Source organism: Balearica regulorum, chromosome 18 (genome assembly GCF_011004875.1).
Source record: "Balearica regulorum gibbericeps isolate bBalReg1 chromosome 18, bBalReg1.pri, whole genome shotgun sequence".
NCBI lineage: Eukaryota > Metazoa > Chordata > Aves > Gruiformes > Gruidae > Balearica > Balearica regulorum.
In genome coordinates, this window is record NC_046201.1 from 13009099 (window position 1) to 13028517 (window position 19419).

At 49.0% G+C, this 19419-nt stretch overlaps 1 protein-coding gene across 2 annotated transcripts in view; it reads right to left on the reverse strand.

Moving 5' to 3' along the window:
- DNAH9 (dynein axonemal heavy chain 9) overlaps positions 1-19419 on the reverse strand; it is a 214267-nt gene that overhangs the window by 175614 nt on the left and 19234 nt on the right. For both annotated transcript variants that reach the window (XM_075770400.1, XM_075770399.1), the window contains exons 12-22: positions 18468-18594; positions 15659-15914; positions 14185-14426; positions 11576-11711; positions 10294-10490; positions 9751-10175; positions 7875-8097; positions 5398-5564; positions 4161-5031; positions 1548-1678; positions 270-396 (exon numbers count right to left, since the gene is read on the reverse strand). In XM_075770400.1, coding sequence (XP_075626515.1) covers positions 270-396; positions 1548-1678; positions 4161-5031; positions 5398-5564; positions 7875-8097; positions 9751-10175; positions 10294-10490; positions 11576-11711; positions 14185-14426; positions 15659-15914; positions 18468-18594 — 2902 coding nt within the window. The remainder of the gene's footprint in view (positions 1-269; positions 397-1547; positions 1679-4160; positions 5032-5397; positions 5565-7874; positions 8098-9750; positions 10176-10293; positions 10491-11575; positions 11712-14184; positions 14427-15658; positions 15915-18467; positions 18595-19419) is intronic.

Here is a 19419-nt window from a genome sequence, read left to right on the forward strand (position 1 = left end):
TCAAAAACATAGCTCAACTCTGTGCAGCACTTTCAGAACCATTTGCAAGCATCACCAGGGTTAGATCAGACAACATACAGTGCACATGTTGCCTTTCAAAGATGACAGATAAAGGCCAGTTGTGAAAGAATTATTATTAATCCAAGTAAGCAAGTGGGAGCATAAGCACTCAAGAAAGGATACGCTACAGGAGAGTCCCAAGACAGCATCTTCCACCGTGACACTGCTGACAGCTGGAAAATGCAAAGGTGATGCAGTACAAGGCTTACCAGCTGTGGGTTGGTGCCATTGGAAAGAATATCCAATAAATCTGCAGAAGAAATGAAGTAAAACCTGGGAAAGGCCAACCTCTTCATGTCCAAATATTCAGCCAAAGCCTTCTCACACAGAGACAACCTGGGGAGACAAAGCAGGTAAACAGAGCCCGGGACAGGTGGATAAATATTCTTTCATGTTTCACGCTACAGTTTGGGTTATCAGGCATATATATATATATTATACAGGTTATTCTTCCCTACCATGGGGAAATGCCAGACCTGAGCTGGGCCTGTAGGCTGGTCCTCTACAGCATCTTCCAAATAGACCAACAAAGTACATAGTAACGCATAGATCTCTCTCTAGTCCCAAGGGTCAAACAGCCTAAGAGTCAGAGAAGCCTCATAAAAAAGCAGAAACACAGGTGGAAGAAGAGGCTAGAAAGGGTTTTCAGTCTGACCTACTGTTTTAGACAAGCTCTTAACTGCCACAGGTGATTTCACACTGGGATGAAAGTTTCCATAACTGCTTTTATTCTAATGAGCCGCATTTTAAAGTCTGATTCAAACCTACTCAGCTTTTTGTGTTTGCAAAGCCTGAAAGAAAACTTGTTCGCCCTGATCTAAAATGAATCTTTCAGGGTTTACATGCTAAACTGCTGCTGAGCTTACAAAGTTCATAAATAACATGCAGCTAGTCCTCTGTGAGGAATACTCGCCTTATCTGATTAAAAAATAAAACAAAATCTTTATTTTAAATGGATAGTTATTACTGACACAAGAGCTATCATATTAACTTTTAAGTCTGTTCCACGTAGACTAGCTCATATCTTAAGTGAGAAGTGTATCCACCTCAGGACACTAAGGTCTTTCTCAGGGAGCCTATTTATACCATGTGTGAAGGGTACACACACAGAGATAATTTTGTAAATTAAAGAACATGGGCTCAGCTCTGCTGCAGATATGCCTGCTTGGACTGCTAAATAGATATCTAAGACATTGTATTTGGGGTGGCAGTGAGGCCATGTGTTACTAAAACCAGCTGAATGCCTAGCTTTGTATGTGTGCAAATCAATATTCAGGATGAGAGTTTGCACCCACACAAAGCCAGACTGTGCTTTGGGGTCTTCAGAGTGATGGATCACAAATAAAAAGACTGGAGAAAGATCAGAAATGCTGCGACTCGTGAATGCAAAGAATGCACACTCTAAGAAAGTCTTGGAGTAGGTTAAACAAACTTATTAGAGTTGATCCCAGTCTCTGACAAAATCCTGGGACTCAAGTTCTACCTACCTACTCTGAATGTCCTCCAGTTGTTGGGACAGACCTGGTTTATTGGTGGCCTCGACTACATTTGGGGTTTTCTGAGCTTCACAGGCCAGTTCTTTAAAATCCACATCAATCCCTTCAAAGCGTTTGGAATCCTAAAAAACAATAGAAAGTACACATTCACAGTAAAATATTAATTTTCTACTAAAAGTCCCATCCTCTGGGTGCTGGTTTTGGTTGGAAAGAAGCTCTCTCTGCAGAGAGCTTCTGTCCAGCACAGAGAGGGACCTCTCCACCATTTCAGAAGGGCTCTTCCACCCACATGCCTGAAACAAGTCACCAGTCGGGCACTTGCCTTCTTGTCACTGTATCTCAAAGGGTTTGTGGACAAAATGATCCATGCAGAAGCCAATGCCTAGGACTAACCATTTTCATGGTACTGAATTCCCCTTTGAATATCTCCTCACAACTCTTTCCTCTCCTGTGTCCAGATGAAACTTCAAGTGTCTCTGGCCACAGCAGCAGGCCATGCTCCCATACGGGGGAAAGGCTACTGACTCCATGTGAGTTCACTCTTCCCCTCCTGCTACAGCGTAGGAGTCTCAGTGCCCATCCCTGAAACAGGTGTGATGACACTTGCACAGGAGAGCCCTTCCTTGCCACGAGTAAGGCCATGGAAACCCCATGTCAGCAGCACAGGAGTACACTGACAGTTATGCTCTGCACCTAACAGGGACCCTGAATTTCTGGAGCTAAACAGTGAAGAATAAATAAGGCTATGTTCAAAACGTCCCTTCTCCCTTCTTCCCAAGTCAGGCCTCCTGAGTGAGCCAGGACACTCAATAAGAGTGCTCCAAGCTGTCCTCGTAACTCTTCCACATTAACCTGTGTTCAGCCCCAGTAGCAAAGCTCTGGCTGGAGGGTTGAGCTCTGCCTGCACACAAGCCACGTAGCCATCTTCAGATGTGCATCCCATGCCAGCACATCTTCCCCAGCCCTGGATGGATCCTGAGGACGTTCAGCCTTCAGAAGCTTTGAGCTTCAGCCTTTCTTTAGGGAAGGGAAGAGGCTGCTGATTCGTGCCACCTGCCAGACAGGTATTGAGATGCAGACCGCTACCCAGTAGGATGCAGATTTAAATCATGATACAATTTCATCCATGCCATTAGAGAGCTGTTGGATACTAACAGCTTGCTGGCACATGGTACAGCCCTCAGGGCAGTGGTTATTGCACTGGTATATATTGCCCAGTAAGCGAGGTGTGCCCAGCGCCCTCCAAAGCAGAGGGAGGAACAGCTCAAGCAGACCAGAGTGAAGGGATGGAGACAGGGTGGTGTCTTGTCCAGGTGTCCTGGGGCTGTGCACACGCCCTCTTGGGTATCAGTCCCCCGGCAGTGATGTCAGTGACGCTGCACGTAGATGGGGATGGTGGTGACGCAGTCAGCTGCAGTTCACTCGTGAGTGAAGGGCAGGTTCCTCAGCATGGCGAGTAGTCAGACAGGGCCAGGAACCAGCTTGGAAGACTTTCTTAAAAATTAAGGGACTCTGGAATAAGGCTGGAAGTGGGATGCGAAAAGACCCCTGAGGAGGTCACCAATGACAATTCTGTTCCATTTTCCAGAGCAGGAGTGGGAGAACAGCTGTGCTCCCCCTGCACCAGCGCTGAAGGCAGGGAAGGGGATGCTGCCAAAGCCACCTGGTCCAGCTCTGATTCGCAATGTCCAAGTAATTATCCCAGTCCCTTCCCCTCTGAGGAAAAAGGGAACATGCCTGCAGCACTGAAGGAAGCTAGCAGCCCCACACTCAGTCTCCAGGAACTCTGTGTTTGCTATGCAGCAGTGAAGGGGAGAAAATCAGCTTCTCGGCATGGCTCAAGCACAACCTACAGTATGAAAACATCCTGCGGCAGCACTGGGGGAACTACTATAGCACTGAGGGAACCCCCAAAAAACAAGGCAGCAGGACAAAAGCCTTGCTTTGAGGAACTTGGCATGAGGGATGTGATTCTGCTCCTCTGCTGTGCTCTTGTGAGACCCCACCTGGAGTACTGCATCCAGCTCGGGGGGCCCCAGTACAGGAGAGACATTGAGCTGTTGGAGAGAGTCCAGAGGAGGCCACAAAGCTGATCGGAGGGCTGGAGCACCTCTGCTATGAGGACACGCTGAAAGAGTTGGGGTTGTTCAGCCTGGAGAAATGAAGGCTCCGGGGAGATCTAATTGCAGCTTACCAGTACCTGAAGGGGCCTACGGGAAAGATGGTGAGGGACTGTTTATCAGGGAGTGTAGTGACAGGACAAGGGCTAAGGGGTTTAAGCTGAAGGAGGGTCGATTGAGATTAGATGTTAGAAAGAAATTCTTTACTGTTAGAGTGGTGAGGCACTGGCACAGGGTGCCCAGAGAGGCTGTGGATGCCCCATCCCTGGAAGTGTTTAAGACCAGGTTGGATGGGGCTTTGGGCAACGTGGTCTAGTGGAGGGTGTCCCTGCCCGCAGCAGGGGGTGTTGGAACTAGATGATCTTTGAGGTCCCTTCCAACCCAAACGATTCTATGATTGTATGATTATAGATAACCCTATTTCATATAATGGAGACTCTTCAACACCTTCCAAACAGGAAAAACAGGATTTGGGGTTTCATACCTTGGGAAGCTGTGCCCGGATATCTTCTGAGCCTATGAATATGCTCTCCAAGTGAGACCACATACGCTGCACTTCGAACCAGAGAGAAATGACAGAGTCTGCGGTGGACAACTTCCTCTGCCATGCAGACACTTCCTCCAAGAAGAAGGCAATGTATTTGGATGTCATTAAATTCTGCAGCTGCACCTGGTTGTCTTCTAAAGTTTCAATGAGTTCCTCATCCGACTTCAGCAATGGGATGTTCGTCCGGAGGTGAGGCTCATACTGAAACTCCATGGTGCTCCAAGTCATTTTTAGCTCCTTCAGGACCTTCTCCATACTCATTTCTCGCACTGCTTTGTCCACAATGTCACGAACCTCATCCTCAAAGTTATGCAGGTTGAGCTTCAGGAGGTCAGCCAGTGTGGTGTCCGAGTCCATCGCAAACCTCACGCCTGCTGTCTGCATCAGTTGATTCCAGTGTCTTTCTCTAATGGCGGGATTTTGAAGTTCTGCCACAGCTTTCAGGGCCGTCAGCATGTTCTTCACTTTGCTGTCCAGCCCAGTGAAAGCATCCCATGCTCTCATTTCCTTATCCAAATTCCGAATGTCTCTTGCAAACTTTTTACACTCCAGATCCATGTTTTCCACATTAATATCCACCCATTTGGTGGTCTGCCAGTCATCAAGGCTAGTGTTCACAAGGGAGATCATATCCCAGAGCTCTTTGAGAAGACACAGCTCCTTTCTGCACTGCTTCAGTTGTTTATAATCTGGCACCGTGACTTCAAACAGACCAGCTGATTCATAAATCGAGGTCATGGCTGACTCCATTTGTTTAATCTCAATGTGCTTTGCATCTAGCAGTTGATAAGGCTTTTCGGTGTCAAACCTAGAAAGGAATGTTTATTCTTCATAAGTGATATTGTAACAACTTCTAAAGAAAACATAAAACAAACAGTGCCTCTAAGAGACAAAGCAGAGATGAAACGCCCATAGTACACATTGATGGTACAGCCACATGGCACTACTGACGCCACCTTAAAGTGATATTGTACACTCAACATCCAAATTCAATCTCTTCCAAACACTGGACAGTGTTACCAGGGACAAGACACCCCAGGCGTAACAGATACAGCACTGTGAGGAGGTAGGAAATGTATGGAGGGCTCAAGCATATGTCCTCAGGGCACTTGGAGATGATCCCATAACACCTTTTTTTCCTCGGGGCTTCTTGGATGCTGTAATTTGCCTGTACCTGAACGGTGCTTCTTTCCGAAATCGCTCTCTGAATCTGTGCTGCTCAACATCAAACGCTGCACAGCTCTTACGCAGAACTGTCATTTCATTTGCCTGCAGAGGAGCCACATGCTGTTTCACAGCTATTGCCAGCTTCTTTATATTGTTCCATTTTTCTGGCAGCTCCTGCAAGCAAAATTTAAATGCTGGTAGGTAGTATTTGATATTCAATGTAAGATGCATGTGATCTGTTTATGGATAATCACAGAACAGGAAAAGCAACAGATTCCATGTCTAAAACTGTAAGGAAGTTTTGTTATGATGCAAAGGCTAAACACACAATTTGGGATAAAACCTACCAGTTATTCACAATTTTGAAGATTAATGAAGACTGAGACGTTATAACTGACTGCTCTGACTGTAAAACCATGTTCACTAACTTCAGAAGAATGGTCCCAGACCAGCTCCTGGGCTCCCAGGATGGTTCAGTACTCAGGAGAGAACAGTGATCCTAACACCAAGCGCAGGGGGACGTGGAGCCTGCTGGGAGAGGCTGAAGGCAGGAAGATGGGCTGTGGATGCAAGCTCATCAGATCATCTGGCTTCCCAGAGCTAATTAAGAAACAGCCTGAGAAATTTCCTGTCAGGTCTTAGAGCAGAAGAAGATGTTATACCAGAAGGACTTCTAGAGACCTCTCTGGGGCAAATCCCTCCAGCCTATATATATAATATTAGTACTAAATACAACTGGTTTCCTTCTCAGGTCTGCATCCAAGTTGCAAGTGTGCAGCACTGCTGACAATCCACTCTCTGCACCTGGGATTTTCTTCAGAAAGGGATTTTATTTCTTCTCACTCGGCTTCTCGGGCCACATCCTCAGCCCCAACACTGACACCAACCAAGGGCTCTGCTGTCAAGTCCCAGTGCTTTGCTCTCGGAGAATGCACTTCCCCATGTACTGTGCAAGCCTACAGGAAAGACTTCAGGTTTCTTTTCATCCCAGTTCACACAGATGAGGAGATTAATGGAGACCCATCAACACTACAGAAAGAAGGGGAACAACCAGGAGGCAGCTGTGAGGCAGCAGAGACAGCCAGAGCAGGGCCAGTCCCTCCTGAGGGGTCTCTTTCTAGCACTTTATATTCCAGTCTCAATAGAAATCACTATCCATGACCATAGCAGTGGAGCTGCTTCCTTGTCCTTCTCATACAAACCACCAGTTCCAGCCCATCCGTCTCCACGGCCATGGAGGGAGCGGTACCCAGAAGAACTATTTCTGGTTTTCCCACTGCATACAGGAACGAATAAATCATTCAACTACGTGTTGCTGTCACTTGCCAGAAAGAACAAAACTGTTTTGTTATCTCCTGCATCTGAATGGCTGCCCCACATCCCTCATTTCTTTTATCAGAAAAATAAATCAGTTGTTTGAATGTACTTGTGCAAACAGGCACCAAACAAGTAGCTCTGAGACAGAGGAATTAGGAGAGCCGGGTTCCCCACAGCACCATGTTTTATGCTGGACTGAAGCTGTTGCAGCAGCCAGAGCATCCTTGTAATGCAGCTCTCATGGTTTTTAGGGAGTCTGTAGGAATCTAGGTATCTTTAGGACCCTTAACTATTCCAGATGTGGTGACCAGACCACCCACAGATCACAGCTGCCCAAGCAGAAAACCAGGGGATTGCTAAACCCCACTCAGCTCCCATCCAAGCCTGCAGCAGAAAACTGGAGCCTTTGCTGCACAGGTGCACAAGGCAGGAACATCTCCCCAAAAGGTCCTACACAGACCCCTCTGCCCACAGCACCCCATGGCGATAGGGCATCCATCAGCACGTAGCCACACGCTTCTGCACTGTAACGCCTTGGCTGTTGCCAGTGCTTGTCTCCTGTTCCCTGAGGCTGGCTGGGCACCTCACAGTCTTTTCTAACCTCCATCTCATGGTTCCCTTTCCAGAAATGAAAGGAATTCCCAAAAGAAAACTGATTCATCAGAGCCAGATGTGGAAAGGTGCCAAAATACTTTCATAACCTGCTCCTAGTGATGTCCCCTGGGTCAAGCAGATTTGGTGTTACAGACCCAGTGGAGGACTGAAGTCCTATGAGAAGGCAACTCCTCTGCCAACATCATCCTTCCCATCTCCACAGTTGCCAAGAACTGTCTTATTTAAAAATAATTATAATTCAACCTAATTAACAGATGTATTTGAAAATGCATTAATTTTTTTCAAGAGTAATCGCTGGGAGTTGGAGCAGGCAATTCTATGTTTTTCATACATAACAAAAGGCTTAATCTCTGCTTTAAAAGAAAAATCTCAATATAAGTCCAAAATTTAGAGCTACTAAGGCACATCCCACAATAGCAAAATACTATCCACTGAGGCCCTCTAATGACAGGGAGTGGGGTCTTAAATATTCCTGCAATGCTCTTCACCTCATGCTCTCTTTGACACCTGCTACCAGGCAAATCGGTGTGTCCACCACAAGTCTTCACCCACCTCCAGTTGCTTATAGACTTCTTCCGGCAGCTGCTGCTCATACTTCTTCAGCAGTTCGACGGTTTGCTTCAGGGGCTCAAACATGGCATCGGTGACACTGTGCCTTTCTTTAACAGCCAGGAGATGACCCATAACCTCCACCAAGCCATCATAATCTCCTTTTTCAACCTTTTTGCTCAAACCTTTATCGGCAGTTTTTATGAACTCTTCAAGGTCAGCCAAGCTATATAACACAAAGCAGGAAAGCACAAAATGAGAGCAGTCCCTAATGAAATAATTATCAGCCTTACGCCAGGCAGCTGGACCGGCACGGAGAGGGGAAAGGCCTGGCTAACCCTGTTCATCGTATGGCAACATGCCAAGGGCATCAGAACCACAATTCAAGCTCAAAGGGATCCATAGATGTGGTACAGCTTCCTGCAAGGAACAGATGAATAGGTTGGGACTTCTCAGGTTGGAGAGAAGTTATCTGAGAAGGAGTGTAATGGAGAGCTGCCAGCTCAGGTGTGGTCTGGAGAGAGTGAGTTTGAAAGGACAGTTTTCATCTCGTCTCTTCCAATACCAGAATTCAAGATCCTCAAATGAACCTGGCAGCTTACAAAGCCACAACAAACAGGGATTCTTCTTCACACACCGCCTCATTTTACAGGGTAACTCCCTGCTGCAGGAGGATGCAAATCACAAAAATTCACAGCAGTTCAGAAAAGTAACTGAACATTTGTTGGAGAAAAAAAATCCTGCCAGGTCTTTAAATACAAAGGCATGACCCCTGTCTCTCAAAGTCCTTGAGCTATAGATCGTTAGAGACAAGGAGAGTATTTGGGGGAAGTTTCTCTACCTGCTTACCCTGCTCTTAATCTCGCCAGCTACCGGGCACCGTCAGCAGAGGCACGATGGGCTTGTGGATCTCTGGTCCTTTCCAGCACAGCCATTCTCCTCTTCTCAAAACACTTACTTTTTAAATGCCCACTTAAATTCTGTGCATGCTGCTAGGCCAAAATGTATCCTTAAATACTTCACCTAATAAAGACTAAACTGCTGAGTCAGGGACTCTTAATAAGAACTCCTAAATGCCCGTTCTAAGCTACACAATAACCTCCTTGCACAGAAATTATCTCACCGAATTATGGCACTGAAAAGAACACAAAGGATCACAGCATCCACCTCCGGCAGCAGCCTTCACTACTACATATGTCTGTAAACACTTCTGTGTAAGCATGCACTGTGACATCCTTCAGCTGCAAATAAATCACCTGACGCATCGTCCTGCACAGACCTGGCGACTGAGCAGCTTTTCAGAGCAGGGAACACATGCTAATTCAAAACTTCATCCCAAACTCCTTGTTTTTGTAACCTTGAAACCACCTCCCCATGGCTGCTCATGCCAGGCAACCCAAATTACTTTTTTTTTTTTTTTTCCACACAGAGTGAACTTAAAAGAGCAATGCACTGAGAAATAGAGCAAGTATCTCATGGCATTAATGCAGCTTTACTGATGGCTCATATCAAATTCAACAAAGTAAGCACCAAGCCCTGGCAGAGATTAGATTAGTTGGATCAGGACAAATGGACAAACAGACTCCCTATCTAACACCACACAGCAGGTCCCAGGAGCATTGGCTTGTGGGATCTCAATGGTACCAAGTCCATAAAACTGCTTCCACTTTACACACTCAGCCATACCAGTTCCCAGCAGACACCAGGGATGGAAGATATAGGGGATGCGATGGAGCTGCCATGCAGTACGGGCTCCCTTCTCTTGCTCCTCCATTGGCCTGTTGGTTATCAGTGTGAAACGGTAAAGCCCAGCCAAGACAAGAGAAACCCCCTTTGGTCAGCACAGGTCCTGGGGAGAGGAGGCAGGAACAGTTCTTACCTGTGCGTGACATGGTCCATGAGATGCTGCTTGAACACCAAGCTCCACCTTTTAATCACATTCAGCAAGGACGCCTTGAAAGGCCGAGCATCGACTTTCATCCAGCTCTGGAAGATGCTGATGGGTTCGATGCGATTCACCTCCTCGTAGATCTTCTCATAGGAATCAATCTGCTCTTTGAACTGCTGCAGCGTGGGAGGCGTCTCGGGGACCCCATCTTCCACATGTGCCTCAATTTCTGCAGCGGTGAGGATGTGCCCGTAGAGGAGGAACTGGCGGCAGAACTCCTTTCTGTCGTCCCCGTAGAGGTAGGAGTAGCGGTCAAAGGCACTGCGGTAATCACAGCAGGCCGCCATCACGGCCTGCACACGTCCCATCAGGTCATGGCGCATGTCGGCCAGATCAGCCATGTCCTCCATGTCAGCCTAGGAGAGGAGAGAGGAGGGAGGAGAGAGGAGAGAGGAGAGGAGAGCGCAGTGATGTGGGACCACTGTGGTACCTCCTCACTGCCACACAGCACGAGGGAGCTCCACAGCCACGCACCTGGTAGTGTGGGAAGCCGCTGTGCTCGGCCAGCCTGGGCACCAGCGATGAGATCCGGTAGACATCATTGAGAAGACTTTCCACCATGTCACAGAAGCCATCGTTTGTGCCGGGTTCCAAGGAGGGACGAAATATCAAATCTGGGATCACCAAATCCAGCTGCACCTCAAACAGGGGGGCGAGCCCTGCCTTGGGATCTGGTAGGGAAGAAAGGAGATGCCAGGATCTTTTCCAAGGGGAGAAAAGTGATCTTGAGCCACCACTCACATCCCACAAGATGCACACATGCTCCAGAGGGATACCAGGCAGGTGTGATCACAGACACACACTCGTGGGGTCCAGTGACATTATGTCTGCACCAACACAGGGGAGATGCTGGCAAGCTAGCTGATGTGCTGGTACCCACAGGAGATACCGTAGAACAGATGAGACACAAGTGATTTAAGGACCGGAAAAAATGCTGTTGAGGAAAGCCTTAAAGAGACCAGACTCTTTAGCTAATCAAAAAGGAGTCTGAGAGCTGAACAATTACAGTGCATAAGTACTTGCAGACGAGAAAACAACAGGAACCAAGAGGCTCTTTAATTTAGTGGAGAAAGGCAAGAAAAAAACCCAGCAATTGGAAACTGAAGCCAAATGCAAATGTGAAATTATACGCATGTTGTTAACAAGATGGTCAGGAACCAGATGCAATTCTCCTACTCAATGTGCCTCCACTTCCTGGAGAGAAGCGTTCCTGGAGACATGCTTTAGGTGGACACAAGCTGCTCCCAGCAGAGTGAGTGAAGCTCCACAGTGGGCTTAGGCAGGAGGTCTGATTTAGTGACTCCTGATCCCATCTCATCTCTTCACTGGACTAATGTTCAGGGACTGAGGGTTTTGTTTCATGCCTTTCATCAGCAGAATCAGCTCTTGAGACTCTCCACAGATGAAAGATGGTGTCACTCCGATACTTTGTGCATGCAAGGGAGGGAGATGGCAGATGCCCAAACACAGACTTGGGATGACAACTCAATTTTGCCTGTCCATTAATCCCAGCAAATGGTGCATAGTTCTCTCCATCCCTTCCCCCTGAGTAATGCTTTGCTCCAGTGACTGGGGGATGGAGTCACCCACCCTGTCTGGAGGGTCCCCCAGCATCTGCTGAAGGCAGTGCAAGAGGCACAGCAGAAAGCCAGGAAGAAGAGAGCAACTCTTAGGCATGAAGGAGAGCACAGAACGGAAACCTCCCTTTGGTGAGACTGAAGCAGCCATCACAACCAGGAGATGAACTAGCAGTCACCTGTGTTTTCCAGGAGGTACTTGAGCGAGCACTCGATGGCAGTGAAGAATCCATCCAGGACTATCTCATCCACGTAATCCACATAGGCCTTCCAGATATCAGATGCTGGGTCTGCAAGTAAGATGCTCTGGTTTTCCTGGAAGAAAAAGAAGATGCCTTCAAATACAGCAGGGCTGAGCCTGTCCTGCAAGACAGCTGCCCACAGCTAAAGGCAGATGCCAGCGAGCACATGGGTACCAGCCTTGTGGAGGGATGGGAAATGAGACAGACAGATGTTGCTGCTGCTGGTTGCATCCTTCTGTAAAGGGCTGCTTTGTCATCTGAAACAGCTCAAAATAACTGCAGGGTAAAAATGGAGTGCACTCCATTACAGAAGTGGCTTAGCAGCTCTGTGACATGTTCTCTTCCCTCTTCCTGAGGTCACAGGGCTTGAGGTTGCTTTGCGTGCCTGGGGCAGGGAGCACTTGGGTCTCAAAGGCTCATTCCAATGCATGAAGACCCAGCCCTGGTGGCCTCTATAATGTTACCTTGAGTGGATGAAGCCTTCAAGGTGAACTTCTTACACCTCTCCCCTACAAATGGCCATCTCAAGACCAGAGAATCTTTAAATTCAAGAAAGAGTTTTTAAATAAACCATATAAAACCAGATGAAGATTGGGATCAGAAGACAAAGGGTTTGCTAACAACCTCCCTCCTCAGCTTACTGTGCTCCCCCAGTCAGGAAACTCAGGGGTCTCTGGGTCACAGCAGGGACCCGTCCTTCTTGGGTTTCCTCTTCCCATCGCCGAAGGCCAGGCTGTGTACATGTTCCCTGCACCTCCCACGCTCCACTGTGATCTGTTCCCTGCCTCGCCATGCCCTCTGAGTGCTCCTTCTCCTAAGCCTGCCAGGGGCTCTCAACAGAGGTCTCAGAAAGGATAAGGGCCAGCTTGCAGTGAGTGGACATCAACACACACTGCCCGTTGCCAGGAGGTCGATGCTGGCAGCATTTCACACATGGTGGCACAGGAGACGGTGCCATTCCCAGCACTGACATGGCAGCTTGGCACACGTCAGATAGAGTGGCATTGCCAGTGGGGCTTGAGCCACCCCAAAGCTGCTGCTCCCCAACTTGACACATGGTAGCTGGGTACTTAAACTCTCAACAGCCCAAGCCAGGGCTCTGGCCCCTTGCAGACTTAGCCTGGCCACGATTTGCTGACATGAGAGGAAGGGGAACTGCATAGGAACAAACTGAGGGAATGCCCAGCTGAAAGCACCACCCTGTCTTCACCATTGCCTGTCCCTGTATTTGATAATGTCCCATTGTTACTGGTGTTTTACTCAGCCTTTACTGCAGAGGCCTCATCCTCATGAAAGAAGGGCAAGGGGAGCGGGACTGGCCATCATCTACCATGCACTGTCCTGCCTTTTCCTTTGGCACATGTGCCCAAGCCCTCCCTGTGCTGCTCTCAGCAGCCTCAAGACTCACCTGCCTCCAGGAAGACTTGAACAACTGGGGGAAGCCCAGCAGAGCCGCTCTTGGCCCCTTTGCTGCTGCTCCTCTGGGCTTGGCCAGCACAGCAGAACAGTGGCATGAGGACACCCTATTTTGGGCCATGGTGCCTTTCCCTCCCCAGGACCTTCATGCTGCTTTGCACTTGGTCCTGCCCCTGTGAGCAGCCTTGGCAGTGCCACCACATCAGTGGTGCCAGCCCTCCTGCCATCACCACAACCCCACATTCTCCTGGGCCAGTCTGGGAAGTTCCCTGGTCTTCCACCTGGAGGTGGCTGAGCCTGTTACAGCTGTGCAGCAGAACAACACAGGCATGGTAAAATCCTCGCCATGGGTTCAGTGTGCAGGGAAGGGGGTGAGAGGTCCAGAGCTGACTGCAGGGAGCAAGGCAAGGTGAGCAACAAGAGCTCAGTCCCAGAGAGGGTCAACTGGTTCTCTCCAGAGTCCAAGGCCAGATGGTGACCTTCAGGAGAGGGCTGGATCTAATATCCATCTCCCTCGCAGCTAAGGTGCAGTTCCCGACATGCGTAGCACCTCATTCTGAGCAGGTGAGGACCAGAGATTTGGACTTTCTCCTGGTCTGCAAAGAGGACCCTCAGCTCTGGCAAAGCTGCTGGAAAGCACTGAGGTTTCAGACAGCAGCTTTCCTCCCGTCACTCAGTTTCTCCCTGGACCATAGGCATCACCTCCTGCTCCCGAAGGGGACACCAAGCCTGAAACAGAAAGGTCAGCCACAGCCAGCTGCCTCTCTGTTTTCAGGTAAATATTTTGGAGGGGGATCTTCCCTCTGAGCAGGACCCCAAAGCCTGATGCACGACTCCCCTCTAGTGGTTCCACAAAGCCAGGAACGGGGCCAGACTCCCTCGCTGGGCTGCAGCTGCTCCCGTTCCTGCCCCGAACTGGGTGTCCAGCGCTGCCCAGCCAGCAGCCCCACACCACACGGCTGTACCAGCTCACTCATCGAAGCTATCATTAATTAACGCCTGGTAAGATTTTCAAATGAGTTAAGGGAGTTATTTTTAAGGTGAAACAGCTCCAGACATTTTCACCAGAGTGCAGAGTCACAGAGAGCCTATGAAGAGCCAACAAACCCCTGGGGAAGGTCCCCCCTCACCTTCACCAGCGAATGAATCCTCAGCCCTGATTCTCTGACAAGGCTGTAACGCCTTTCCAGATGGTCCTGACAGTCCTCTAGGCTTAGCCGTGATTCCCTTTTACCATCTTTCCTCTCAAATATGGGCGACACCCATGATCGCACGATGCTCTGGATTTCCTCAACATTGTCTTTGGCTTTCTGTATCCTCCACTCAAGGTCATGGACACCATCCATCATCACGGAGATTTCATCCCAGGCACCTAGTAAAAAATGAGATGTTTGACTACTTCTTATCTACTAGGCTAAGCTCTTGAGCACCCTTAATACCAGCCTCTGACTTTTTCCCCGTGGTCTCGTGTATTTCTCACCCATCATTAACACAAGACACCTCGACCAACAGAGCCACTTCTAGCTCCCTCCTACCCAACAAGCCCTGGTACGGACAGCCGCAGCCTCTGCTCTCTGCCAGGAGTACCAGCACCATGGGGGTGTCTGACAGTTCCCGCTTCCCTATACCCAGGTTTGACCTCCCACTTTCTGCTACTGAAGACAGCAGCATGGAGAGGATGAGAACAACAGGTTGAGTGTCCCTGCCACCATCACCTGCGCAGGGACCTTGCACCTGTAACTCTGACACATGGCTGTACCAGCCCCAAGCACCAGTGAGGGCTGCATTTAAATGCAGGGAACTGAGGTTTCATCCGCAGGAAAATCCCTTCATTGTTATTGTGTAATGGTGAAACAGTTTTTCAGCATGAGGACTTCTGCTTCACATGTTCCCAAGGGAGGACGCTTGTTCCTGTTCATACCACAAGCCTGATGACAGACATATATATTCCACCTGTGAGCAGTTTGCTTTCACCAAGAGGAAACAAATTGTCATCCTCCACTCTGCTCTGCAGTTAAAACTGATCAAGCAAGAACACTGGTTAAACCATCCCAAAGTCATGGTGCACAAGACCCACCCCTAGCTGCAGTACTTCATCCTTCCAGAACAGGTAAGGAGGTGGCCCTGCTTCTCAGTGGGACAAGTCCATTCCAGTGCCAGATGGCTGGGCCAGGGGTTCCCACTACCTGCAAAACCGGGTGAGAAAGCAGTGCCTCGGGGACACAGGCATGCAGCCACACCACGGGACGCTTGGACTGGCACGAGGCAGGCCAGCACATGCAGTGAGCAGAGGCTTCAACGCCAGCCTTGCCAGCTCTTGCAAACCCAGACCTTGCCATCTCCTCGGCAGCACTGCCTACAGTGCAGCCTCTCCTCCCTAAAAGCCCAGGCTGAACCCAAAGGGAGCAGGATCCTGTCCACAACCCCAGCAGAACACAGGAATGTGAAAAAAAGCAGGCAAGCTGGAGGCTGCCCTTCATCTCCCCAGTGCTGGATCTGCTGGGAACTGCAGCTGGGGATGAGGTGACAGAGGTTGGGCATATGGGGGAATCTGATGAGACTCAAGTGTATGTGCTCTTTTCCCCTAACACAGAGCTAGCTCACCCTCCATCTTCCAGTTCAGTGTTTCTTCTGCTTCTTTCAGCTTCAAGTCAATATCCCGCAGCTGCCCCTGTATGAGAGGGTATTCAACCTCCAGGACTGTCTTCAGGACCTTGTTGTATCTGTTCACCATCAGCTCCAAGTTGGCCACCATCTGCCGGTATGATTCCTTGGAGGAATAGATCTCTGCTGCCGTCAGGGGGATGGCTCCCATCTGGCTGCTGGACAGGTAGCTCACCTCCCTCAGCACCGAAACCAGCTGGAGAAACAAGGCAGAGAGCTCAACATGGGACAATCCTCCCCATTTACCTGGCAGCCACTCTCCAATCAATTCCAAGTGTCTTAGGGGTTTCCTGCTGGTTTATTCACAAAGCAGCATGTTCTGCAAAGGGCCTGGACACCTCCTAGTCCATACCATCTGTCTCCCATTGATCTTTGCCTCTGGTTTTCTTCCCAACCAAAGACAGACAGCTCTGTTAACTACCCAGCCAGCAAACTCTATGCAGCCTCTAAAAGGTCTGGTCCCCTCAGCTATCCTCATCAATAGAGTCTTTCAGCAATACTGTGCCTGTAAGCGGAGCTTAGCAGTTATCTAAGGAAAGATAAGATGGCTCCAGTTCTGTTGGTTTCCTGGGCTAACTGGCATTAAAAAAAAGAAACGAAAAAACCCCAAAACACAAAACCCCCAAAATAACCACTATGGCCCCAAACCCAGTGACTCAAATCCTCCTGCGGCCACCTTCTACCACAGACTTCTGGAGACTTCTCCCAGCCCAACCAAAAGCACTCAGTGCCAGTGCATGTTTAAGCTGCAATGGGACTGGATTGAGGGGGAATATTAAATTATAAACCCAAGTAAAAATGAGTCCTACAACAAAGGGAGCAGAGAGGTCTTCCAGTGTGATATATCACTTCTAAGACTAAAATTCTTTGCTCAGTTTAGTGGATAGTGAGAGGTAAAGTGCTCCTGGAACTACACATGCTGGCACCCTAACCCTAACCCTAGAAATTCAATATGTTATATGGGCAATGGCAGGGGTGAGGACCACTCCTGGCTGCGGCTGGGCTTGGGGTGCAGCTCCCTATAAATCACTTTCCCTTTGGTTGGCAGATTGTATCATCCCTCCCTGTGAAGACCTGGGGAAGTAATCGCTCCTGGTCCTATCCCATTCATGCCCTCGGATCCCAGTTCCCTATCCTTGTTTTCAATAGGAAAACTGGAAAGCTGCAGGTATGAACAGAGTCAGGTGAAGCCACAAGCACAGGGACTGTGTGGCCAAGAGCCTTTGTTACTGGGTGACAGGCAGGGGTGTTACAGAAACCTCTCCATCACTGCCTGACGTTAACCAAAACCCAACAAGGAGCAGAACTGGCCAAGGCACCTGGGAAGCAGACTTCCTTAGAAGGGATGGCAAAGGGGAGGAACATGCAATGCAAGTCAGGAAGATAAGTAACACACTCACAGCATCTGCAATAGTAAAGTGACAATGACCACGATGACAAGAAGAAGGAAAGAAGGGGTGAAGAAGGGTGCGGGGGGGCACTCTGGAAAGGTGGACGAAGGAGGATGGGGTGGGAGGAAAGGGAAAACCAGGTGATTGAGGGAGCAAGAGGGAGAGCAAGATAGAACCAAGCTCCCTTCCCTTCTTTGCATTGGAAAGCCTGGGACATCCCCTCCACGGGGTCAAGGGTGTCTTCCCCTCTTTCCCTCTCCTCCATGGAAGGTGAGCTCTGGAAGACTCTTCCATGATGAAAGGTTGCAAATACATCCTCCTTCTAGGCAAAATGAGGTGCTCCTATCTATTCTGGAGGGTGTGAAAGGGCTGCTAAGCAGGCACGTGAGGCCATCAGGCAGTCCTCAGTATGGACAGCTGAGAAGAGCAGCACAGAAGCACTCAAAGACTGGCATAAGAGCTGAGAAGAGGCACGCTCACTACACCACAGGCTCCAAATCCTGGCACCAGGGTGAAAGGTGGAAAACATCCCCTGGGGCCATTTGGCTCCCTACTTAGCAAGGAGCTTCCAAGGATATGGACAGATACTTTGACTGAGGGTCAAGCTTGAATGAGCTCTAAAATCTAAACACTTTCTAACTTTTCTAAACAGCAGCATGCCCCAGGGAAAAGGGAAGTTTTTGATGCCAACATTTCCCATGCCCCTGAGATTCAGCATCTCCCCAGTAAATGGCATTTTTACAGTTGACAGACCCTGGCTCCCATCAGGAGCTTTCAATTCATCTATGCACACCACTGACTTGGACCCCTGCTTCTGCTTTGGGTGAGATGGATGGTCAAATCCTCGCTATGCTGGAGACAGGCTTTGGGGGAGCTCTAGGGGACAGAGAAAAGATCTTAAATCTATCGTAAGCCTCATGCACCGCAAGAGAGGAAATCCAACAGCCACAACATTGGGGGAGCAAAACAAACCTTTCCTGGGCTTTTCATACACTTTCTGGAAGCTCAGAATTCAGGTAAACATAACACGAACCCACCTCTGTAGATGACGCCCCATCACTCTCCACATCAGTATCAAATCTGGTCTGGAGATGCTGACACCAGTTAAACATCTGGCTACTCGGGGACTTTATGCCACTGGCAGAATTTGCTCTGCTTAAACTGCAATCCTGGTATTTTACCAGGAGATAGAGCCCACAATGAGGATGTGGGGTCATGTTACCCATTACAGAAGGGGTTCCACAGACCTCAGCAGAACAGATCTAGTACCAATCCCACCAGACCTCCGGGCACAGTGGGGCACAGCTTGGAGACCTGTCTGCAGGCTGGCAGGAAAGCTAACTGGCAGCAGTTTTTACCTGGGGATCAAAATTGACTGTGATCAGTTTGGTTTCTGGATCTCGCCGGATGAGCGGTTGAGTAAGGTTGTACTGTGATTTTTCAGAGACTGTCTGCGACCAGTTTACATAGAGCTTTTCCTGATACCTGCCAGAAAATAAACAAACATCCACTGTGTAGCTACCAAGCCAGCAGAACAAGGCATATAACCAAATGAACCACTCCTGAGGACCAAAGAACATGAAGGAATACTAAAAACCCATCCACACCGTCTTCATAAACAACATGGCTTCAAAGACAAACACCCAAAAACCAGTGACAGCATCAAGTCAGGAGGACAAAGATCTCTCAAGTACTGTTTTTAGCAGAGCATTCAGATTTGGAGAGAGACTTTCGAAAGCATTTAGCCTATAGTAATAGATAAGTGGCTACTGGGCATTTCCAAAGTGTGTAATCAGGACGGGTGCCTAAACCCATACAAATGTCAGGGATGGACACTTCTCTCAGAGTCACTGCAGAGACACCGTCAGCCCTGGGGAAATTCATCTCCGAGAGCTCAGTGAGACCCCTGGGGATGGAACACAGAGGGCTGAATCGGGGTCCTGGTATCTCATGTGTCGTGGACAGTCCCAACCACCCGAGCAACAAAGTCTCTTCTGAATCATGTTGTCATCTGAGCACTTTGGGAAATGTCACCCAGAAAACTTCTCTGTCGAAGTGACCTGGGATCCTCTGTTGGTCTGCTCTCTTCTGAATGGCTGTGCCATAATTATACAGCCTTTTTTGGTAACTGGGAACAGGGGTCCCTCCAAGTGCCCTCAGTACCCAGCAGCCACATGTCTCAGCCTCCTCCGTGGCTTTTGGCCCCACAGAGTCATCTCCTTCCTGAGGAGGTGGCTCTTCCCGAGGGAAAACCCAGAATGAATAGTTCAGATTTCATCAAATGTTAAGATATTAAGTCAGGGGCAGTGA